Source organism: Patella vulgata, chromosome 5 (assembly GCF_932274485.2).
Source record: "Patella vulgata chromosome 5, xgPatVulg1.2, whole genome shotgun sequence".
NCBI classification, from domain to species: Eukaryota; Metazoa; Mollusca; class Gastropoda; family Patellidae; genus Patella; species Patella vulgata.
This window is the reverse complement of record NC_065883.2, coordinates 72,889,214-72,915,161: the sequence shown is the minus strand read 5'-3', so window position 1 is coordinate 72,915,161 and position 25,948 is coordinate 72,889,214. Positions and strand designations below refer to the sequence as shown.

The window sequence follows — 25,948 nt, the reverse complement described above, 5'->3', positions numbered from 1 at the left end:
TTTGGTGCAATATGTCTAGCCTCGTTCCTCGAGTCTCTTGCTAGAACTGGGGCTGAAACGCATTATGGTACACGATTCGTGTACCAATGGCAAAATATTTATTTTGTCTTAAATATTGGATATCAGAAGCCCACCTTTTTCCGGTAAGATCACAGCATCAATGTTGATTTAAATTGACAAATAATTTGTGTTTTAAATGTTGAAGATTTTGGATGATATTGAGTTAGAGACTTAGCTACTTTAAGTCTGAGAATGCTTTGTGAACTCGGGGCCTGGGCTCATACTGACGGACAAATACGCCATACAGTGTTCTCTGAATGATGTTTTGGTCCTGGCAACGGTGATTAGGACGACGTAACTACGCTAGAAAATTTCGAAGAACTTTCTCGGCCAACTGCGGGGCCGAACACAGGACCTCATGTTTAGCTAGCCAGCAGTTATTCTATGGCGTTATAATTGGCATCCATATTATAGTTGATTACAATCTTATATAATGTACTTTATCATATTCCTGGGGAGAAGAATTTAAAAAAGTTCCGGCTTTTTTTCAGATCCCACAATTGTAAAGTGTGCTTTTATAATATGTAAATTGAATAAATACTGTCAGAAAAAAACTGATAGCTTCTGCTGCTTTTGTCGTCGCATTTCCCAAGGTTATTTGGTTTTCTTATGCCATTTTAGTTGTGAAAAGAAGTCAGACACACGCAAGTATTTGACATGTGAGATATCCTCGTGTTCGGCGAATTGTTAAAAAAACCATAAGTAAACAAGTCTACAAGTCGTTTTTTGTCTTTTAAAGGGACAATAACACTATTGCTGGTTTGACAGCTCCAGTAAATAAATATTAGCCTTATTCTAAGTACTAGATGTTTAAGTGTCCTACCTGTTGTGTAAATTATCCATTAAATCCTATTTTACTTGTCCAGAGGGTTCGAAAATATTTTTAAATCCAAGTCACATTTGAAAAGGTTTACGTTAGACTTTTCAAATCATTTAGTTGAATTTTTCCAATTTTTTAAAATTAGGTGTGTTAAGATGAAATTTGTATCATCAATTAATTGGAATATTGTAAAATAGTGCAATTTGTTGACCAGAATAAAGATTGGGACATATTATTCTGTTACAACAAGAGTGGTATTGAGCCTTTAAACATGCGTTATGCAAGAGCTAAATCTGTCTATTGCAGGTCTTTCTTTAGGCCTGAAATGTTATCTAAATTATTAATTAGACATTAATTAACCTATCCAGACCATAATCAACTCGCGATGGCATCACTAGCCTTTAGGCCTGAAATGTTATCTACCCATAAATTATTATTAAGACCTTGATTAACTAGACCATATTCAACTCTCGATGTCATTGCTAGCATGCGATATTTAGTGGATTTGAATCCGATTTGCTGCTCAACTTTCATTCATGAAATCATGAAATAGATAATCGAAACTTTAGTAATGATGAGCGAGGCTAGGCCGAAAATTCAATCGCTACAATCTCGGTTCAGAGTGGATCAATTTGACTGAAACTTTCAGAAAATTCCTTTTACATTATCTAGTTTTTAACTATTATAGTGAGAACTGCCAGCTCTGTATCTAATCTCCCATTATGTATCTTTAATCAACCTGTAAAAAGTATTTTAGATAAACAACAATTTATTTACAGATAAAATACAAGGTCTTTAAACGTGCATGTTGTTAGATTAAGATAAAGATCTAGCCGTTCTCCTTATAATAGTTCAAAAATATAGATAATGCAAAATGAATATATTGAAAATATCATTCAAAATACTTTATTCTGAGCCAAGTTATCAATGTTTGTAGTTTTGACAAGATGTGTGCAGTGTTTATTACCGTAACAACGGTATTTGTTATTCGAGACTTGCCCTATTTTCGCCGTATTTAAATCAAATGGCCGATGCGTTCTAATCTACCTACATGTCCCGTGTACTTACAGAAACCCTTGGCAGTTGGAATTGGATATAAGAGTAGACCGTAGCGACGCTTTCGGGCAAAAAATTCCCTCATAGCAAACTGCATAGTGTAGACCCGGCTTCATTAGCCCAGTCGGAGCAGAACAGTAGGACTTGAAACCAAATTTCATTTCAATAATTCGCACCTTTAAAACATTTGTCGAGGTCGATTCCCGTAATTAAAAACAAAATCAGCCCAGTCATGAAAGGGATGAATAAATAAAGCGCGAAGGCTATAAAAGAGTCGAGTTTAATTACGTATTAACAAGCCACAAAACCAACAATGATGTCAATGAAGTTTTTATTCTTCTGTAAATCTTGACGTAAAGGGGCCTGTATATTGTTTTGCTGTCTTGAAATAGAACCATGGCGTTTATCGTCTAATCACCGTGATCTTTAACTATTTCCGTAACGTTATTTGATTTTTTTTAATTTCAAATTAGATGAGCGTGCCATTATTAATTCAATAAAGAAAATATTTGGCTACATGCTGATGTTTCTTTGGTCTAGATGTTGGTCTATGTGGGCGTGTGTTTTCATCCTTTGTCCTCAGATTCTAAAAGAGAATTTCCTGAGGGAGGGGGGGGGGGCAGGCAGACAGGGTTTAGCGCCAGCGCAGCATTTCGTCACTACCTCGTGGCATAACTTTATTTCAATAATTCGCTTGCGCGTAGCGATCTTTAGCAGTAGGGGGAAAACCCACGCGTTTAGAAGGCGACTCTGTGCCTTGACAGACCCTAGGACCTAAAGTGTGCGCGCTAGACAACCCAATCCCCTAAAATAAACCTAATAACGACAAAACAAAAAGCACTCCCCGAGACTGTTACTTACCTTCACATCTTTTTATTGAGAAATTGATGAAAATGTGTTTTTTTTGTAATTGGAGATGCCACGATCGACTACTTGAACTTTTCCTTGTGGAATTGTAACGTCTGAGAGTAATTTCAATGAACACGCACTTCAATGGCAGGTTTTTTTTTTAAATTCATTTGACGAGAGTCTTTTTCATTCAAAAGAATAAGCTGTTGATAGAAAAGTTTCTTGACGTCTGCAAGTGTTCTTGTCTGTTAGTTGTTTTAGATTCTTTTAGCAGGCCGCTTGTAATTCACTTGAACATTGTGTGTTTATTCTGGGTTGGAGTTTTTTCATTTGATCAAATAGGATCCTTAGAACAGGAAAAGATCAAAGGTGCTCTCAGGGTCGACCTTTTATCGTGAGACAATAAAGTGTATGCCTTTATGCATGTTCCTGAAGCAACAACCGCGAGTTTTACAACATCTAGACGTTGCTAGATTGCTTTGCAATTCCCGAACTTATAGTTACGTTATCTCCCTTTACCGCAGACATGTGAACAGAAGCGTCCAACCAGAGGCTGTGACACAAACACACTTAAATAAAACAAGGCGAGTTCCACAGAAACCTTGAAATTGAATGAACCCTGTACTTTGCAACACGATTATCACAGGTAGACATTTTAGCTGGAAAGCGCGAGGCTGGGTATTTGCGATGATCGAAATTAGTGCCAAAATATGTAGTTTATTACGCGAAGGCCTTGATAAGATGTACGGAGTTAAAGCGAGATCAAGCCTTCTATTGAAGATGATGTTACTGTGGAGAATATCTCCGTGTCGCCACATCTCTTATGACAATGTGTGCATAGGACCTCGAGGTCCCTTGCCAAGTTCTGACATCGGCCCTGTATATGTTACTGAGCTCCCAAGGTTCGACCTTTTAGCGCGAAACAATGAAGTGTATGCTTATAAGACTAACGGGTTGGTGGGGGTTTAGCGGTTGGTCGAATAGTTTAACGCTTGCGCGTTAGGTCACAAAGTCTGTCAGAGAGTCAAGTGGCGTGGTTTCGATTCCCCCCAAACTGACAACAGAAGATATGAAACGGAAAGAAAAACGTCCGGGTTAAATATGAGAGGCAGGTGTAAAATACGTGATGTAAATTATAAATATTTGATTGGATTGAAGGATTGGATGGCGAGTGAACACTAATGAACACGGGATACTTTAAGTACCTTATGTAAAGGCGATAACTGCCACTGTTCTTCTGTTTGTACTCTTGCCATCGAGTACACATGTCGCTCTTGAAGCAGGTGTACATGGTCTGCGCCGTTCTCCTATAGCAGATACAGTGTGCTTTAGATCACAAGGTCGGCCATTGAGGAAAGTGACATGGTATCGATCCCAAGCTTGAACATGGAATGAAATGAAATGAAATGAAATAGGGTTTAACGTCCTACTGTTCTGCTCCTACTGGGCTAATCAAGACGGGCATACCCATACAGTGTTATGCGGGGATTAACACTGACCTCAATATACGATAAGACCTGATAGGATCACCACGATTACTCCACGATTAAAAGCACGATTCCAATCGTAGCACAAAACGTGATAGTGGGAACTGAGCATTATAAGGGCCATAGTTTATAATATTGTCAATGTTTAATACGTCTATCAGGACCATAGTTTATAATATTGTCAATGTTTTTAATACGTTTAATAAAATGTTATTATTTTCCCTCTTGATAATATAGAATTAATTCTACGTCTATAATTCATTGGGCATAATAGAGGAATAGGTATTTAATATCGTATTGGTTTAATTACACATACAATAAATCAGGTCACAGAAAAAAAAGCTCGATCTATTACTGAAATAAATGATTACAAAGCCGTATATAAGTCATATTACAAGTTCGGTTCTTCTCGTCACGCGACGGGGATTGGCTGGTCGAGTGGACTTTAGATCATAAGGTCTGTCATTGAGTCAAGTGAAATGATTTCGATCCTAAGCTTGTTTGTGACAAGGGTTAGGGTCGTCTGTGTTCAATAACTTTCATTGTAACATGGATAGGAAATCTTCCTTTGTTCTTTTCGTTGAATAAGCAGATTGTTTTCCCTCTAGTAGATTGGGTGGAACTTTACCGTGCAATAACTAGACATGTTCAATGTAATTGCACACTTTCGCTGGTTTACACTAGTTTTAGTAGAAATCATATAGAGAAGTGGTGTGGCTTTTCTGTGCAATAACATTATGCATGATGAGCAGTTGTCAATGTTACAAGTCGTTTATAGCAAGCTCCATTCGTTAACAGGTTTAACCCCTCACTCTGGTTGAACTTGTTAACTCATGAAAGCCGTGCTATAAATATAACTTAAATTTACTATAGTATAAAATACAACGATTATTTAGACACAGTGAACTTATTGACCTCCAGCTGATTTTGATAATATATTTATATGATATTATCTTTTCAACCCTACGAAGAATGTAATCGCTGTGATAGAATTAATTAATTAATCCCACTACTTATGATCTGTGTGTACCCTGGTGGCAAGCTAATCTAAACAACTCCATATATGACAATAGCTCTGTGTTATAAGACTCAATTCCTTATAAGAGAGAGAGAGAGAGAGGGAGAGAGAGAGAGATGGGTTTAACGTCCACTCGACAAAAACTAGGTCATTTCGGGACTAACATATGGTTTAAATTTATTTCAATAATTCGCTTGCGCGTAGGGGTCTTAAGCAGTGGGAGAAAACCGGAGGACCCGGAGAAAACCCACGAGGTTGGACATGCGACCCTACTCCTTGTCACGTACAACCGGGGATTCGAAACCATGCCAGTTGACTCAATGACAGGCTTTATGATACAGCGCGCACGTACTAACCATTCGGCCATCCCCCCCCCCCCGATTCCTTGTAAGACGTTCGCATTAACTTTCCCTATTGTTGAGAAGTATATAACCGTAAGTTTGCTGACTGATGAGGAGAGAGGCGTGAAGAGGGGCGGAGACGGGTAAATGAAATCACCCGAGTTTAGCCGCTGCCTAGGCAAAGAAGCGGAATGGTTGTCTATTAATTATATAATGTACCGGGTTAATGTTATTGCTTATGTTCCCGTGAATTTATATCCTGTTCCCCATGTAAAGAATCCAAAATTCAAGAAATTGATCTTTGTTATCAATAAAATAGTGTTACACCTGTCCATCCTGGTAGGGCTTGTTCGGGCCATCAGTTTGATAATATTGCTAAAGATCCTGAAGCACAAGAACATTATTGAAATGCCATTCTACCATATGTTAATCCCGAAATGACCTAGTTTGTGTCAAGTAAACCTTAAACCTAATTTCTCTCTGTTAAGTCAAAATCGCCCTTGCTAATGACTGAATGGAATATATTATCTTTGTAAAGATATCCATAGATATGCATCACCATATGTTAGTCTCATAGTGACCTAGTTTGTGTCCTTGCATTGGCCGAGAAAGTTCATCCAGATGTTCCGACGTGGTTCTCCCTTGTCAGTGATGCAGGACGGAGGGCCTGACAAGAACAGTTGTCTAGTCATTAGGATGAGACGAAAAACTGAGGTCCTGTGTAAACATTGGCGTGCACGTAAAAGATCCCTTGACAGCTGGAATGCGTAATAAGAGTATGCTGTGGTGCCGCCTCATAACACTTTCTTCTGAATTCATAGTTCGTTGATCCCAAGAATAGGTGATTACAGCGTAATAAACTACCCGGATTTAAAAAGGAAGTGAAAACCTATATATTAGCCAGCTAATTACACGAACATGCAATATAATATATTTGATTATATCTTTGAAAGGGTAAGACAAATAATAATATAGTTTTAAATGTCACCGGATGCACGAGTCTATATTTATGAACAATAATCCAGACATAAGAGACGATTCATTAGGCCTTTGGGAGGTTTAGATTTTAACAAGCAATGTGTATTATTATTATTCTTATAGGTCATCAAGTAGTACACGTATCTAATTAAAGATACATTACGTGCGATTAGATAAAGAGCTGGCAGTTCTCACTATAATAGTTAAAAACAAGATAATATAAAGGGAATTTGCTAAAAATTTCAGTCAAATTGATCCACTCTGAACCGAGATTTTAGCGATTGAATTTTCGGCCTAGCCTCGATCATCATTACTAAAGTCGGTACGATAGAAAACATGGTCTCGATTATCCACTTCATGATTAAATTATGAATGAGAGTTGAGCAGCAAATCGGATCCTAATCCAGTAAATTTCGCAGGCTAGCGATGATACTGAGAGTTGACTATGGTCTGGATAAGTTAATTAATGTCTAATTAAAAATTTAGATAACATTTCAGACCGAAAGAAAGACCTGCAATAGGCAGATTTAGCTCTTGCATAATGTATGTTTAATAGACATGTTAATATGAAATAAAACAATTGCACAAGACAAACCCACAGGCACAGGGCCAGATAAGTTGTGTGTTTGGGGTGGGTGAGGGGCGGGGCTGACTGCGCCTCAATATTAAAGAGGCCCCCAAAATAGCTACAGAGAGGGAGAAATGATGTTTAACGTCCACTCGACACAAACTAGGTAATTTCGGGACTAACTTATGGTTCAATTTTATTTCAATAATTCACTTGCGCGTAGGAGTCTTTAGCAGTGGGAGGAAACCGGAGGACCCGGTAAAAACCTACGAGGTTGGACAGGCGACCCTACGCCTTGTCACGTACAACCGGGGAATCGAAACCACACCCGTTGAGTCAATGACAGACCTTATGATACAGCCCGCACTTGCTAACCAATCGGCCGTCCAAGCTATGGTGATACCTATCATGTGCTGTGTCACGGCACCAACAAGGCAATGTGACACTATGGTAACACTTATCCCTTGTCATGGCCCTTAAAAGACAGATATACAACCGTGTATACGATCCAAATCCGTAAATGTGACAGTACCGGTATCCAATCAGTCCGACCTTCACGGTTTGTGCTTTTTCAGATCGTTAAAACTCGGAAAACCCGTGTTGTTATAATAAGGTCCTTGTTTATATTTGAAATACAGCAAATTACAACATCAATGATAGTACTCAGATCTAACGGCTGAAACACTACATGTTGACTCTATCCCGGCCTCTAAGCCAAGGCGGCTAATGGCGCGTCTCTCTAGGAACCTCATATCATGATCTAAAGTTACCTTATCGCGTTCTTTCTTGACCGAGTCGTTTACAGACCCGCAGAGAAATGGGTCAGGTGCTTCCTTACCTGATTGGTCACCTGCCTATAAGCTAACTTGATTTAAACACAATGTTCTAATATGAGTACTAAGGAGAAAGAGGCGGATGAAGGGTGTCCGGTTTCTAGCATGGTAGACCATATTTGAAATAACTAGACTATGACGTCATTGACCGATATTAATCTTGGAAGGTATCTACTAGCTGTCACCCATTTATGGGTAACGACTTCAATACATTACTAAAACACCATTCAGAAAACTTAGATAATCTCTATAGACATATAGTTTTACACATTGATGCGTGCACAGTCTGGCCCGTGTTGCCATTAGGGCTCAGATCTACGGAGGGCTGGATTCAGATTTGATGTTTTTGGCAAGCTGGCAATTGAGCTGGGAGGCCACCCGTTTGCCTAACCTCTGACCAAAGAAGGGTCTGAAAAGATGCCAATTTTGTTGATGTACTTGACAAAATTATTAAAAGGTTGATGTTTGTTTATTTCCAGGATCCAAGATACAGTGAGGAGATTATTGGTTATCAAGCCGAGGATCTTTTGTGTATGCCAATCAAAAACGCTGATGATGAAATTATAGGCGTGGCCCAGGTCCTTAATAAAACCGGATGTTCTCGCGGATTCGACAGTGAAGATGAAAAGGTTAGTACATTTTAGGGCATGTAACTCTCGCGTGCGAAACTCTAGTCGAATTGTGTACAGCCTCGGGGCAATTTTAGTGGAGCAATACCGTTCCACATCGTGCGCTTTGGAGAACTATTTTCGAAAGGGAAAGTAGCATATTTAGGTGGATATCACAGTCGTAACACAAAGCACAGGGCGTTCACATTTAGTGGGGCAATAACGTTGCAAATCACGCGCTTTGTGGTATTATTTTAGAAAGGGAAAGTAGCATATTTAGCAGAATATCACAGTTGTAACACCAAGCGCAGGGCGTTCACATTTAGTGGGGCAATACCGTTGCAAATCGTGCAATTTGGGGTATTATTTTAGAAAGGGAAAGTAGCATATTTAGGAGGATATCACAGTTGCAACACAGGGCGTTCACATTTAGTGAGGCAATACCACTGCAAATCGCGCGCTTTGGAGTTTAGAAATTGAAAGTCGCATATTTAGGTGAACAGGGCGTTCACATCTCCAAACAACGAATGTCAAATGGAATGAGAATAAAAAGTGTGGCTATAGTTTGCCGAATTAATACAATTTGGGAGGGGGGGGGGCGAGGTTGATTTCAACCAACCAACAAGAGTTGAGAATTTGATACATTTCTGTGATACTTTGGTCCATTTCGAGTACCGGTGGTCATAAGAAATAGAACTATAAAACCCACGGTACCATATTAAGTGTAGCAGTGGTTAATGAAAAAATAATGCGCATAATTATTATGTGTGCTGTCCATTGTAAAATAACCAATCAGAAACGCTCAGTTACCACAGTATGTGAAGCAGTGGTTAATAAGCTTACGATACTCGTGATCACTGCTTCATGAATATGTGCTGTGCAACGTTAATTAAACATGCATTATGCAAGAGCAAAATCTGCTTATTACAAGTCTTTCTTTAGGCCTGAAATGTTATCTTAATTATCAATTAGACATTAATTAACTTATCCAGACCATAATAAACTCTCGATGTCAAGGCTAGCCTTCGATGTTGGCTGGATTAGATTCCTATATGCCGCTAACGGCCGTTGATAATTAAATCAGAAAAAGTGGATAATCGAGACTATGCTGTTTATATAAATGATTTTAGTAATGATGACCGAGACTATGCAAAAATTTCACCTGCTTCTTTCTCGGCTCATACTGGATCAATTTGACTGAAATTTTCAGCAAATGACCTTTACACTATCTAGTTTTTAACTATTATAGCGAGAACTGCCATCTCTTTATCTTATCTCCCATAATGTATCTTTAAGAAGCTTACACATTTTTGTCTGTCTTTATTTTTGCCTGTCCAACCTCGTAGGTTTTCTCCGGGTCCTCCGGTTTCCTCCCACTGCTAAAGACCCCTACGCGCAAGCGAATTATTGAAATAAAATTAAAAACCATATGTTAGTCCCGAAATGACCTAGTTTGTGTCGAGTGGACGCCAAACCCCATTTCTCTCTCTCTCTCTCTTTATTTACCCAGTCGATACAGAACATTAGGTCTTTAAACCCCATTTCATTTCATTTCATTAGCCCGGTCGGTGCAGAAAAGTAGGACTTCAAACCTCATTTCACCCCATTTCACACATTTTGTGTGTGTGTGTCTTCAATACAAATCGTACATTAATGCCTGACAAAATCGATACGTCGCCACAATTATGCCAAATTACCGAGTAATTATGTCTTTCTGTCACGTACATCAAATAAGTTACGTCGTCTCAAGCCAATTTGTTCCACGGAAGTGTTAATTCATCGTAATCAAGTAGAACTTGTCTCGAAATGCCAATATGGCGACAGATTGTTACACAATTATCATTGAGCAGTTTGTTTGACAGTATTCTATCACAGTAATGTATACACTGCTGCTAACGTCAGTGTTAAAATAACTACATCAGTTGTGATTGGTTGAAGTAGTTGAGGCGCTATCTAGTTTCAAGGAATCTCGAATTCGCTCTTGGTCCTGACCGGTCGCACCGTTTCACCTCCTTTCTACATATGTGAGATTTGGAGTGAAAATATGTCGGAATTACTGTAGAAAGAAAGCGAAATTATCAATGGGGGTAAGGCGTGGTGTTAGGGCAAAAAAAAAAAATCAACCCGAAAACCTGAATATGCAATAGTTACTTTATAATCTACCCCTTGCTTTACGGCTGCTGATAAATGGCGGATCCCAAAGATCACGTGTTCCCATCTTCCGGTCAGGGTTCTAAGGTACGAACAGTTTTAAAATAACTACATCAGTGATGATTGGTTGAAGTGGTTGAGGCGCTATCAAGCTTCCAACCTCGTGGGTATTCTCCTGGTCCTCCGGTTTCCTCCCACTGCTAAAGACCCCTATGCGCAAGCGAATTATTGAAATAAAATTAAAGCATATGTTAGTCCCGAAATGACCTAGTTTGTGTCGAGTGGACGTTAAACCCCATTTCTCTCTCTCTCTCTCTCTCGCTATCAAGCTGACCATGGGATCTCGGATTCGCTCTTGTCCTGATCTGGGAAGTTTTTTCTGCGGGTTTTTCCCCTGGTTTGTCAGTGATACAGGACCGAGAGTCTAGCAAGGGACAACGTATAGTTTTTCAGTTTGAATGAAAAACTCAAATCCCGTGTAAACAGTCGCTACACTTAAACCTTGACAGTTGTAATTTGATATAAGAGTAGGCCGCAGCAACTTTGTCCCGGCAAAATACCCTCTCATAGCACACTGTATGGCGCATGCCCGTCTTCATTAGTCCAGTTGGTACAGATTAGGACTTTAAACCCCATTTCATTTCGTTTCACGTGCAAGTGTGGGATCGATAACATGCCACTTAATGACCGACCTTATGATCATTTCATTTCTCTCGGCGCAATTGTCTTAAACATGGCTTCGTTTGAGTGGTTTCCCCTTTCGGCGACTACAACAAGGAAGCAACACCGGAAATGATGTAGAGATCCTGGGTCATACTTAAATGTGACCCCTTGGCAGACGGCAAAGTGGAAACGTTGTCCACAACGGCTAATTTTTAAATCACCCCAACACAATGTAATCGAAAAATTACCTCCAGGGCGTAAATAAGTGTTGATATTCCTGAACATATTATACACCATCTTGTCAAACCAGTTGCGATTTTCTGTTTTAGCAATCAATGGCTCGCGTGTCTTTAGCAACTCAATTTCCATGTAAATGTGATCCGAATACTACCACACTCATCATGTAAATTGTTTTTACAAAAAATATGTTGGGTTAACTTAAAGGTTCATTTCTGGGGGAGAGAGAGAGAAATGGGGTTTAACGTCCACTCGACACAAACTAGGTCATTTCGGGACTAACATATGGTTTAATTTCAATAATTCGCTTGCGCGTAGGGGTTTTTAGCAGTGGGAGGAAACCGGAGGACCCGGAGAAAACCCAAGAGGTTGGACAGGCGACCCTACTCCTTGTCATGTGCACACCCCCCACGGGGCATTGTGGAAGATTAGATAAAGAACTGGCAGTTCTCACTGTAATGGTTAAATAAGTGGATAATGTAAAGGGAATATGCTGAAAATTTCCGTCAAATTGCTCCACTCTTACCCGGGAAGTATAAGCGATTGAATTTTAGGCCTAGCCTCGATCATCTTTACTAAAGTCGGTACGATAAAAAAAAAAATACATAGTCTCGATTATCCATTTTTGCATTTAATCATCAATGAGCAGCAGATAGGATTAAATCCAGTTTAAATCCGACACACAAGATGACATCGAGAGTTGATTAAGGTCTTTTCGTGTTAATAAATGTCTAATTAATAGTTTATATAACATTTCAGGCCTAAAGAAAGACCTTCAGATTTAGCCCTTGCATAATGCCTGTTTAAAGTTGGTTCGCAGCATTGGTCTACTTCGATATTTAGCGAATTGGAATACATTTTGTGAAGGATGATTAAACGTAAAACTGGATAATCGAGACTTTGTTTTTTATCATACCGACTTCAGTAATGTTGATGGAAATTCAAAAACTAATATCTCGGTTCAGATTGGAGCAACTTGACTGAAATTTTCAGCATATTCTATTTACGTTATCTTTTTGTAACTATTATAGTGAGAACTGTCAACTCATTATCTAATCACCCATAATGTCCCTTTAAGTAAGACGAGTTCTGAGAAATTTTATCTCTTTCCGGTTTTTCAGAGGTTTAAACTTTTTTATTCTTTGTTTTATTTTATTTATTTTATATATATATACTAGAAGAATGCCCGGCTTCGCTCGGGGGTCATAACCCCGAAACCGGAAGTGGTAGACTAACGCCACCTAGCCTATATTACTCCCCGGTCCGAGCTACCCCTATACCCCAAATTTCAGACTCGGGGCAGCCCTAGTGTAGCCGCCAACCCCGAACAGACAGACAGACAAACAGACAGACAAACGACAGTCACAAAAATTAGTATATATAGATAGATTGTTATTGGGGTTTATTGTTGGAAACGGATGTTAGTCCTTTCCTGCTAATACTAACTATTACTAATACCCAACGATTGATGTTCGATTTCTGAACAAGTCGTCGCCGGCGGCAAAAATCGACATCCGTGACGTACACACGGACAATGGCTTCTTTGCAATTAATGAGCAATTAGAAAACGCGTACAAATTGACTAACAAACTCATCGCTCGTGTGTGCAACTTTAAACGGGTCGGAGTTTAAAAAAAAAAGGTTATATTGAACATTATTATAATCTTCGATCTGAGATATTTAATTTCTTGATGAAAGCACTTTATGTTGAAAGGTCAACCTGTACAATCTTGCGACCATCTTTAATTTTACGGAATAACAAAATGTGAAGTCTATAAGTGATATCAAAATGGTTGAGGACAGTTGATATTTTTCTTGGGGTTATTTTGAGTGGTTTCCTGTCAAGAGGAGATCGATTACTTCTAATAGAATGAAACAAGACAGTCTCTACTTGAGCAGGACGATCTTCAGGGAATCGACGGCCATTTTTCTTCCACTTCCTTAATTATACAACGTCTTGAATCTTCAACTTCAGTTGTTTTGGGGGTTTTCTTTGGTTTGTTATTTTTCTTTTGCTGCGGCTTTGCTGGTTGATTTGATATAACCTGGCGTGAAATGCCAACGGGAAACTTCTAAAACATTAGTTTGTAACTTGGGAAGCTTTTGACTGCCAATTGAGTGATTTTTCAAATTACGATATTGTGAAAGTTGATTTAAACACTATCCTATACCGAAGAAAGTCAATGACTTCCCAAAAGCAAGACACATAAATGATATACCGGTAAACATATTTTATAGTTTAGAAAAACTTCTAAAACCACTGATCGTCCTTTGGGTTATTTTTAAAAATTACAATATTGTAAACGTTAAATCTCTAAAAGGAAGAGAAATAAAATGAAATGGGGTTTAACGTCCTACTGTTATGCTTCGACTGGGCTAATGAAGACGGGCATACACCATACAGTGCGCTATGAGGGACATTTTGCCCGGGCACCGGAACTGTGGCTTACTGTTATATCGAATTCCAACTGCAAAAGGATATTTTACGTGCACGCCAATGTGTACACGGGACCTCGGTTTTTTCGTCCCATCCGAACGACTAGACAGCTGTCCTTGCCAGGCCCTCCGTCCTGTATCACTGACAAGGGGGGACCACGCGTATCTCTAAAAGGAATATTTGTCTCAAATAGAATAAATTTCACACATATGAAGATTTGAAACTTTCACAACACTTGAGGAGGGTTGGATGGTCGAATGGTTAGCGCATGTGTGTTGTATCATAAGGTCTGTCATTGAGTCAACTGGCGTGGTTTCGATTCCCCGGTTGTACGTGACAAGGAGTAGGGTAGCCTGTCCAACCTCGTGGGTTTTCTCCGGGTCCTCCGGTCTCCTCTCACTGCTAAAGACCCCTACTCACAAGCGAATTATTGAAATAAAATTGAACCATATGTTAGTCCCGAAATGACCTAGTTTGTGTCGAGTGGACGTTAAACCCCATTTCTCTCTCTCTCCCCCTCTCTCTTTCTCTCTCTCTCTCTCTCTCTCTCTCTCTCTCTTTACTCACTTAGCCACCGTGGCTCGGATCCACCAGTGTAAAATCGGTTAAAATCGCTGTAGCCGAACCACCATTCATTCAACCATGTGTTAGTCCCGAAATGACCCTCCCTCCCTCTCTCTCTCCCTCCCTCCCCTCTCTCTCCCTCTCTCTCTCTCTCTCTCATGGTCAGTTCGTGGTCCATAGTTCGCTCGTACTTGTTATCTCTTACTTTTTTCCATTTGATATCCTAGGTCCAATTCTAGTTCCTCCTTTCACATCAACGATTAATACAAAACAGTCGTCTATATTTGAATGGGTTCGCTTGTCGAAACTATTGGGGTTTCTTTTGAGTTCATTGCGTTAAGATATCAGGTTTGACATTGCGTCAAATGACGAGGTTTCAATCCCAAACTTGTAGTCTGTCTATCCTCGTGGGTTTCTCTCCCGGGTCTGTGGATTCCTGTCCGCCTATTCTCTCTCAACTAATTACATACCAGGGCTGGCTGAAATGTTCTAAGCCTATCTGCAATAGACCTGTACAAAGTCGATGGTTTCCATTAATTTTTTCTAAATAGCCCCCTTCGAGATGTACACACTTTTGCCGATCAGGAAGAAATTTTCTTCAGCCAACCTAAAAAAATGTTCTTCACAGCTGACATGACGTCATCATTACTGGGAAAATGACGACCGGCTAGTTCCTTGTTCATTTTTGGAAACAGGTCTCATCCATGGTTATCAGGCCCTATCCTGTTACTTATATAATATTTTCTGTATCGTGACTAACTCTGACAGGCGGCAAATGGTTCCTGGATTATGCAATAACATTGACATGGAGATATGACTAGAATTGCCAAATTTAATGATTTTCTAAACACACAAGTTCTAACATTAAGCCAGGTTGTTTTAATAACATTTAGTAATGGACCTGACAATACACAATGACCGACTAGAATTGGTTAAGAACAGAGAAGCCCTGTTAAAACAATAATTTATTCCATAGGACTTGTCGTGAACAACAAGACAGTTGTCATCAGATTCTTTTAAACATACATTATGTTAGAGCTAAATTTGCCTATTGCAGGTCTTTCTTTAGGCCTGAAATGTTTTCTAAATTATTAATTAAACATTATATAATTAACCTATCCAGACCATAATTAACTCTCGATGGCATCGCTAGCCTGCGATCTTTAGTAGATTATGAGCCGATTTACTGCATAACTTTCCTGCACGATTTAATGATTAAATGGACAATCGAGACTATGCTGTGTATCATACTGACTTTAGTAATGATGATCGAGGCTAGGCGGAAATTTCAATCGCTTAATTCATGGTTCATCGTGGATCAATTTGAATGAAATTTTCAGCAAATTGCCTTTACATTATCTAGTTTTTAACTATTATAGCGAGAACTGCCAGCCCTTTATCTAATCTCCCATAATGTATCTTTAATATGGCATTATGTGAGGAAAAGGGATGACTGCGACCGGTTAAACGCGTGGGTTTTACGTCTTGAGTCGAGTGTCGTAGTTTCGATCCCAGACATACGTGACAGACGTATCCATGGTAAAGATCCCTTGGCAGGTGGAATTCGATATAAGAGTTGGCCATAGTACCACTGCCCGGGCAAAATTTCCCTTTGAGCACACTGTATGGTGTATGTCCGTCTTGATTAGCCCAGTCGGAGCAGAACAGTAGAACGTTTAACCCCATTTCATTTCGTTTCTTAAGTCCATGGATTTCTTTGGTCCTGAAATGGCCTAATATCTCTCCAGCGGGCGTTAATTTGTAATTACTATGGATGGTCAAGTGGTCGAACGTATGGGCTTTAGATCGCAAGATCTGTCATTGAGTCAAGTGACTTAGTTTCGACCTTCGGCTTGTATAGGACATGGAATATGGTCACATGTGACCCCTATGCTCACTCACTCCCCCCTCTCTCTCTCTCTCTCTCTCTCTCTCTCTCTCTCCAACTCTCTGAATAGTATCCAGTAATCCATAGTTTAATTTTTGCAACTTAAAAAGGTCTTCTCCTGGACTGTACGAGCGTTCTCAAGATATAATACGGTATTACGTTTATTGATATCTTTTATTGAGCAGAAAAAATCTCCACAAACTATCTCCAATTCTCTGATAAGGTATCAAATGGTGTAATTGATTCCATCCGATCAGTAAATATAGATCTACACTTAATTCAAATAACATAATGACGTCATCGCCGTCTGTTTGAAATCGTCTTTACTGCGGGATCATTTTGTTAAATAATGAACCTGATATAAACTTTAATGTGCGAATCGTGATTTTTAATGATTTCATTTCCCTTAAATACCAACCTATCCGACGATTACGTAGTTAAATATAAGTAGAGCTATTAATGCTAATGAATCAGGGATTCAATTTAGATAAAGTCTGCCTTTAAACAAATTATTCTGAAATTTGCCAAATCAATGACGTATGTTCAGGTATTTTTGTGCTGAAAGAGTGAAATCTTTATCCAATATGGAATGAAATGAAATGGGGTTTAACGTCCTACTGTTCTGCTCCTACTGGGCTAATGAAGACGGGCATACGCCATACAGTGTGCTATGAGGGAAATTTTGCCCGAGCAGTGGCACTATGGTCTATTCTTATATCGAATTCCAACTGCCAAGGGATCTTTTACGTGCACGCCAATGTGTACGCGGGTCTTCGTTTTTTTGTCCTATCCGAATGACTAGACAGCTGTCCTTGGCAGGCCCTCCGATCACCACCACTGTTATGGGGGTAACCACGCCGGAAAATCCCAATGAACTTTCTCGGCCAATGCAGGGATCGAATACGCGACCTCCACTTACCCACTTAGCCACCATGGCTCCCGTTATCGAGTATGGAATGGATTGAGTTTAAAACAATCATTTTAGACAAAATGTGGTAATTTTGTTTTATTTCAATGTTTGAAAGCGGGGAAGGAAATGTTGCCTGGACAGGGCTCTTGTTTGATTTCCAACAGGTAAGGGTTCCATGCACGCCGATGGAATGAAATGAGAATGGTCCTTAACAGTGCTATTGGACTCTCAAACGGCACAGTGGTAAATTTAACAAGTCAATGGAGGCGATAAATTGTCCTAGTCGCTAGACTGTCCTCATGACTGGTCGGGTCTAAATATTAAGGCCAACTGCATGGTCGCGAGATGCAAATACGGTTAGGGCAAGTGATTGTTGAGTGTTGACTAGATTTTTGGTACGGTTAGCGTTAGCCCTGATTACATCTCGTTGACCTTAATATTTATAACTGACTTTTCCGACAAGTCAACTTGCGATACCACTCTTGGTGGAAGTGGACGTAAAATGTGGAATAACTGAACTGCATTGAATGCGTCAGACGTTTCGGATCAGACATTTTGCTGACTGAATGCGATTTGTCTTTGAAAATATATCGTTTCTGAAAAATGTAAAAAAAATATTTTTTTCCCTTTTCGCTGACTGATCGATTGATTGATGGTTGGAAGCCGTTAAAGATAAAATTTGAACAATCGATCACTCATCCAACCTTGAACACGTTAATAATCTAACATGTTGATTTTTTAAACAATTGATAACTCATCCAACCTAGACCATGTTAATAATCTAACCTGCTGATTGTCATCTCTTATTATTTACACTAGATTAATGATAATATCGACGACAGAAATAGACAAACTCCATTGTAAATGAACTGAAAATTAAAATCGTACTTTTCTCTGCACCTATGTTAATTGAAAACATATTGGTGGCAATAAACTATGACAAATACTTATGGAAAAACAGTTACTTATTTATTTGGGCGACGTTTCGAATAAGTAGATGTTTATTGCTCAATCGAGTTACTAAATGCCTATCAACGATTAATATTGGTAGCACGTAAAGCATTTGTATACACCGCATTAACGACCACCGACAACCGTATTAACGACCATTGACAACCGTATTAACGACCACCGACAACCATATTAACTACAACCGACAACCGTATTAACGACCACCGACAACCGTATTAACGACTACTGACAACTGTATTAACGATCACCGACAACTGCATTAACGACCACCGACAATCGTATTAACGATCACCGACAACCGTATGAACGACCATAGATAAGCGTATTAACGATCACCAACAACCGTATTGAACGACCACAGACAACCGTATTAAACGATCACCAACAACCATATTAAACGACCACCGACAACCGTATTAATGACCACCGACAACCGTATTAACGAGCACTTACAACCGTATTAACGACCACTGACAATTGCATTAACGACCACCAACCACCGACAGGCAATAGATATATAAAATAGATAATAGAAATGGGGTTTAACGTCCTACTTTTCTGCATCGACTGAGCTAATAAAGACAGATGCAGTGTGTTATCGGGGAACTTAGCCCGGTCAGTGGCGCTACGGCTTACTCATATTTCAACTTATTCCAACTGTCAAGGGATTTTACATTCACGCCAATGCGTGCACGGGACCTCCGGTTATCGACCCATCCGAACGACAAGACGCTGTTTCTAGCCAGCCCTTCGTCTTGGAACTACTGACTGGGGAAAACCATTCCGGACAACCCCGATGAACTTTCGCGGCTAGTATCTTTCTGAAAACGTTTATAGAATTTACGCTGTTTCTTGCCAGCCCTACGTCCTGAACTACTGGCAAGCGGAGACTATTCCGGACAATCCTTATGAACTTTCTCGGCTAGTATCTTTCAGGAAACGTTTAGAGAGAGAGAGAGAGAGAGAGGGAGAGAGAGAGAGAGAAATGGGGTTTAACTTCCACTCGACACAAACTAGGTCATTTCGGGACTAACATACGGTTTACTTTTATTAACATAATTCGCTTGCGCGTAGGGTTCTTTAGCAGTGGGAGGAAACCGGAGGACCCGGAGAAAACCCACGAGGTTGGACAGGCGACCCTACTCCTTGTCACGTACAACCGGGGATTCGAAACCACGCCAGTCGACTCAATGACAGACTTTATGATACAGCGCGCGCACGCTAACCATTCAGCCATCCAAACCCCCCAGGAAACGTTTAGATTGTGGAGTTAAGGGAATACAGATAACCAATCTGATTAAAATACAGATCTATATTTCGTTTCGTTTTTTTTTTATACTTTCGATGGACTACAGTAAAGACAAGTAAAACGAAATTTAGAACTATAAAAACGAAACGAAATAGGATCTGTGTTTTAATCATATTGACAGATTACAGACTGCCTACTCAAATAAACCGGAGACATTTTTCATGTGAATTATTAAAAAGTTATCTAAATGTTGCGGTTGTTATAAAATGTCAGCCCAGGAAGCCTATGATCGTATGATATTTTAGTTTAATATTTCGACATTTAAATTGGGAATAATAGCCAACATAAAACTTGTCATTATAATTTAACTGTCCTCATATCAAATGGTATAAAACCAAATGATATATCCTACGTGTTTTTAATGTGGTCACGTAGTTTAAAGCAAACAGTCAGTTAATCTTGTTACAATAAAACCACAGAATCTCTTCCGATTCCTACATTTCAATTAAACATACATTATGCAAGAGCTAAATCTGCCTATTGCAAGTCTTTCTTTAGGCCTGAAATGTTATATAAACTATTAATTAGATATTTATGAACAAAACAAGACCAAAATTAACTCTCGATGGCATCGGACACTCGAGATTTTAACTAGATTATAACGGTTCGCCATTTAAAAAAAAAGTAATTTAAAAGGGCTAAGTCTCGAATCCAGTGCCCTGGTTACCACTATGCACGCATCTTGTCACAAAACTACAAACAGTGATAACTTGGCTCGGAATGAAGTAACTTGAATGAAATTTTCAATGTATTCATTTTACATTATCTATTTTTGAACTATTATAGCAAGCATGGCTAGCTCTTTATCTAAATCTTACATAATGTATCTTTAAGTTTCAAATATCCAAACCTCGAGAAACACGCGATTAAAATTAGAGCTTTAAATTCATCCACGTTAAACCCTCTTCTGTGCATAACGAATACTTCGATACGCGCTTACTATGCGCAAAACGTCCGCGCACTCGCTACGCTTTCTGTACAACCTCGGCCTCGCTAAACAGCCATGGTGCAGGCTCCATACCCGCGTGGAGAGGTCGTAGCATATCACGCTCTCCACGTTGAGACCATGACCCCAATATGCCTTACTACGCTTACAAATATCTCCCCACGACCATGCCACGTGATATATGTATGAAGGCACCCTTTAACCCTTTTGGTGCAGAAAAGACGGACGTTAAACCCCATTTCACAAGCATCTTATATTTGGCAACTGACTTATTTTTATTAGTCCCATTGATGCAGAAATGTAAGACGTTATCCGAACTTGGTTTAGTTATCGTTTGATAATTTGTAATAAATATCATACATCTGTGCATGTTCCGTACGTAACTAACGTACGAAAATTAATTTTTCGCACGTATACAGTGAATGGCCATTTTCCTCAGTAATCTCAGTCAGAATTTGGCTATTTTCTAAATTTGCGTTAAAATTTAAAATATTTGTTTTAGAACTGAAACACATTAACTATTAGTCAATCTCAACGCTAAAAACATCAACAGAATTGATTGTGTATATCTGAAATAGACCCGACCGACGCACAAAATAGTGCAATATGGCGGCCTCTATGAACAGACGCTGTCATTGAAGACAACGTCAATTCTATGAGTTGTAGATGTTATTTTTGTGAAAAATCATTGGAAGAAGAGAGAACATGTTGGGACTGTACGAAATATATGGTCTTTATGGGTGCAAAGGACACAATGCTGAAGATAAACCTATTGTTTACAATCTAACGTGTTGTTGACCTCATGACCCATTGACGTCAATGCCATGACCTGTGATGTGTAGATCACGTGATATGGATATCATGGCTATTGACTGTGTCTGAGATACTTCTCCGCAGGTAGCGTGTCTCAGATGTTCAGAATGTGCATGTTCCTGAAGTAACGACCGTGAGTTTTACAACATCTAATAAAGAAAGAGAGAGAAATGGGGTTTAACGTCCACTCGACACAAACTAGGTCATTTCAGGACTAACATATGGTTCTATTTTATTTAAATAATTCGCTTGCGCGTAGGGGTCTTTAGCAGGAATAGAAACCACGAGCTAACGATTCGGTCATCCAATCCCCCCACCCCCAACATCTAATAAGATGTACGGCGTTAAAGCGAGATAAAGCCTTCTACTAAAGATGACACCAATATTCAAAACCCATATTATCGTTAGTCATTTCACACTACTATGGTGTCATATTAAGATATTTAGCTGGTATTTTATGACTATAATAGCAAAGTAGGACGTCCAACCCATTTAGTTGGTGTTTTACGGACTATAACAGACAACTAAAAGCTTGTACATATAACTTACTGCCCACGTGTTAATTATATGAGCAAGAAATAGCAGTAATTCTTCATTTTAACCAGGAAGTTATATATAATTATTTACTTCTGTTCTCTATGGGTTTTTTTTTACGATCTTTTTGCACTGACTGTTTTGGTTGAATACTTGCTATTTTTCTTCGTGCTTCGTCAAATCGAGTACGATAGACGTGACACTTGGCATGTTTGCCTTTCGGACAATTGCGCATCGATTGATTGTTCAAAGGACTCATTTTCCGATGAGATTTCCTTTGTCAGTGGCGAAGGACGGAGGGCGTGACAGGGACAGCTGTCTAGTCGTTCGGAAAGAACGAAAAACTTAGATCGCGTGTAACCATTGGCGTGCACGTTAAAGATTCCTGGTCAAATTTCCCTTATAGCACACTGTATGGCGTATAGCTGTCTTCATTAGCCCAGTCGGAGCAGAACAGTAGGACGTTAAACCCCCATTTCATTTCATTTTTATTTTTGAAAGGACTCCATAATTCCACGATGGCTGGCATGGCGCCATTCTCGGTTCTTGGTCCATGTGCTTGTTTCTAATTCTAATTTTAGAGTAATACCGGGCATGTACGGTCGCCTGGGTTTTTGCCCCACTTTTAAAAATCACCTCGGTACCGCTGCCCCCGTAAACAACCCCGTAAAACATATTGCATTGTGTATACCCGTTTTCGGGGGGTAATGGCCGGGTTTTGACGGATATGACTATGGCGGAATAGATCTTCAGTGCTAGTAGTTTGCAGACATATCTTGGCGGGCATTTTGACATTTCAAAGAATGCATGTTATATTATGGATTATTAATTATTCATACGTATATTAAAAGGATGGATTTAATAGTCATACAAATATAATATATATTATTAGCCAAAGTCTCGAGGGTGAACGTGTGTATTTTTGTCACAAATGGAGCATCCCTTGTCGGAACATTCTTAATTGCGCAGTCTCGTTTTATCGTGCCACTGAAACGATTAGCCACTGTTTGGTGTCAGGTCGTCCGTCCTGAACAACAGACAGAGGGACATCACGCCGGATAGTGAGAGAGAGAGAGAGAGAGAGGCCTTTAAGGTTCGCTTGACACAAACTAGGCCATTTCGGGACTAACATAGCGGTCAATTTTACTTCAATAGTTGGCTTGCGCGTAGTGTTTAGCAGTGGGAGGAAACCGGGAGACCTAGAGAAAACCCAAGAGGTTGGACAGGCGACCCTACTCCTTGACACGTACAAGCGGAGAATCGAAACCACGCCACTTTGCTTCAATGCGCGCACGTGTTAACCATTCGACCACCCAAACCCCTACTGGGTGGTGAGGCAGCGTGTAACTCAATATCGCCTGTCCAACCTCGTGGGTTTTCTCCGGGTCCTCCGGTTTCCTCCCACTGCTAAAGACCCCTATGCGCAAGCGAATTATTGAAATAAAATTAAACCATATGTTAGTCCCGAAGTGACCTAGTTTGTGTCGAGTGGACGTTAAACCCCATTTCTCTCTCTCTCTCTCTGTAACTCAATAGATTGCCAGCTTATATTCTATGATGGAAACGATCTTTATTCTAAAATAATGCTATTATTGAACGTCTTTCGGTTGGGCAAATGTTCTAACGTGTGTCTGTCATAAAGTCAAGTGGCGTTGGTCTCTCTCTCTCTCCCCCCCCCCCCCCTATTGAAGCGTGACCTTTAATCTAGAAAATCTCATTTATAAACCGTCGTTTTAATTTATTGTGAATAAACCATTTTTGGGGTGTTTTTTTTTTAAAATGTCTGTCTCTATCTCGTTTTAATTGAATGAATGTAATAGAATATTACTTAACCCTTTTTTGGTTTCTAAAATCTAATCACTGTGTATTGTGTTTCATGCTAACCTTTTGTCTCTGTCTATTCGGAAAATTATCCAGATTTTAAATTTATCATTACTGTATCTATAAAGAAAGCCGGTGTTTTCTGGAGACAAATTGTTTTTTTTTTCCTTTTGTTATCTTATTAAAGAAGTTTATTGAGGAAATAACAGCGTAATAAGATCAAATTCCAAATCATTATTCTTTTGAAAGCCTAAAACGGAATTCATTAAAGTGAATATTGGATTGCAAAAAGATTTGACATTAGAGATTTGTGTAATTAAAAGACCAATATTTACAGGGAAATATTTCTGTTTTAGTGGTCAATAAAGTTACGGAACCAATAAATGTCTTCGATTTAACATTGAGTTCTTAATATAGTATCGTGGGTACTCGTACACACTAGATTTAAAGAAATCGAAACTACAGGCAGTGATGTATAGACACGGCTTTAGGTCGGTTTTCCGGGGTCCACAGTGGCTAATTGGGTAAGACGCTGACTCGCTAGCCTGGAGGTCGCTTGATCGATTCCTGCATTGGCCGAGAAAGTTCATCCAGATTTTCCCGCGTGGTTCCCCCTTGTCAGGGATGCAGGGCGGAGGGCCTGACAAGGACAGCTGTCTAGTCGTTCGGATGGGACGAAAAACCGAGGTCCCGTGTACATATTGGCATACACGTAAAAGATCCCTTGATAGTTGGAATTCGATATAAGAGTTGGCCATAGTGCCGCTGCCAGGGCAAAAAATTTCCCTCATAGCACAACGTATGATGTATGACCGTCTTCATTAGCCCAGTCGGTGCAGAACAGTGGGACGTTAAACCCCATTTTATTTCATTTTCACTTAAAACAAATTTACAACTCTTAGATCACCATGTATGCGTTTTCGCGGCTTTTTCGCTTGTTAAAATAGAAATATTCTCTTACCTTTGCATTAAACAGAATACTTAGTATTTTCGACTAAAATCGTCGATTTAGGGCTTCAAATGTCGGTCGACTACCTTAGTGTCTGTATTCAAGCGAAGCTAACTGTAGACAGACAGCCTAAGCTTAGTATGTACCTGTGGCACCATTTTTACGGGATGCCATCTATGCTACAACACAACTAATAAATATCTTTCATTATACCTGGCGTTCTGTGGAATATATATATCCACAATGCTCGTCTCTATATGTGGCACCATTGGTATGCTATAATACAAAGTACTAATAAATATATTTGTGTATATCTTTCAGCTACTAGCAACATACCTAACATTCTGTGGAATAGGTATCCACAATGCTCAAATATTCGATGCTTATTCTAAAGAATACGACAGGAATAAGGTAAGTTAGCTTTTTGTTCAAATTTATTTCAAAGTTTAACGTGCTTTGGGGAAGCACGGTGGCTCGCCTACGATGGAGGACACGTGTTTGAACTCCATGTTGACCGAGATTTTTCGGCATTTACGGTTTTTCATATTTTGGGGAGATGTTTTGTCGCCATTTTTCGATACTTTTCGGATTTTTCGGTATTTTCGGTGTATATTATTGGTCGTTTATATAGTACGACTGAAACGTGTTTAAATATTAACCCAGGGCGTTATTCTTGAAACCCTCAACTAAAATATATATTTTCAGGATGCAGTCTTTTCATTGGTTGGAGATTAAAATCCTAGTATATATTTCAGCTGTTTTAATATTGTTACATAATGGCAGGTGTTATTGATAGTTATCGTGCCACCCTGACACATGAAAGCAGAATTGATTAAAATATCTTTATGTTGGCTATCGACATCCATGGTTGTCCAGATCGCCATCTCTGGTATATGAAGCGATATAGCCAGCTGTATAATCTCTTCCGTCATCCTTTATCTAGAAAGGGTTTATAAGCAGGAGTGAAAAAGAGATAGAGGGAGAAGGTCATGGGCGCCTTGGGTTAAGGCTAGAACAAGGGCCATGTAAGTTAGTTGGGAGTTGGCACCCAAGAGTGTCAAGCCAAGCTAGGACCACGGCTCCCTCAATACAAGCTAATTACGGAGTTTTAAGTTTTGTACATGATATGGTTAAAG

General features: G+C 39.4%; 1 protein-coding gene across 2 annotated transcripts in view; it reads left to right on the top strand.

The window, feature by feature from the left end:
- The window catches only part of LOC126822339 (dual 3',5'-cyclic-AMP and -GMP phosphodiesterase 11A), a 147,416-nt gene that overhangs the window by 77,115 nt on the left and 44,353 nt on the right, over positions 1-25,948 (top strand). For both annotated transcript variants that reach the window (XM_050551180.2, XM_050551179.2), the window contains exons 2-3: positions 8,490-8,639; positions 25,134-25,223. In XM_050551180.2, coding sequence (XP_050407137.1) covers positions 8,490-8,639; positions 25,134-25,223 — 240 coding nt within the window. The remainder of the gene's footprint in view (positions 1-8,489; positions 8,640-25,133; positions 25,224-25,948) is intronic.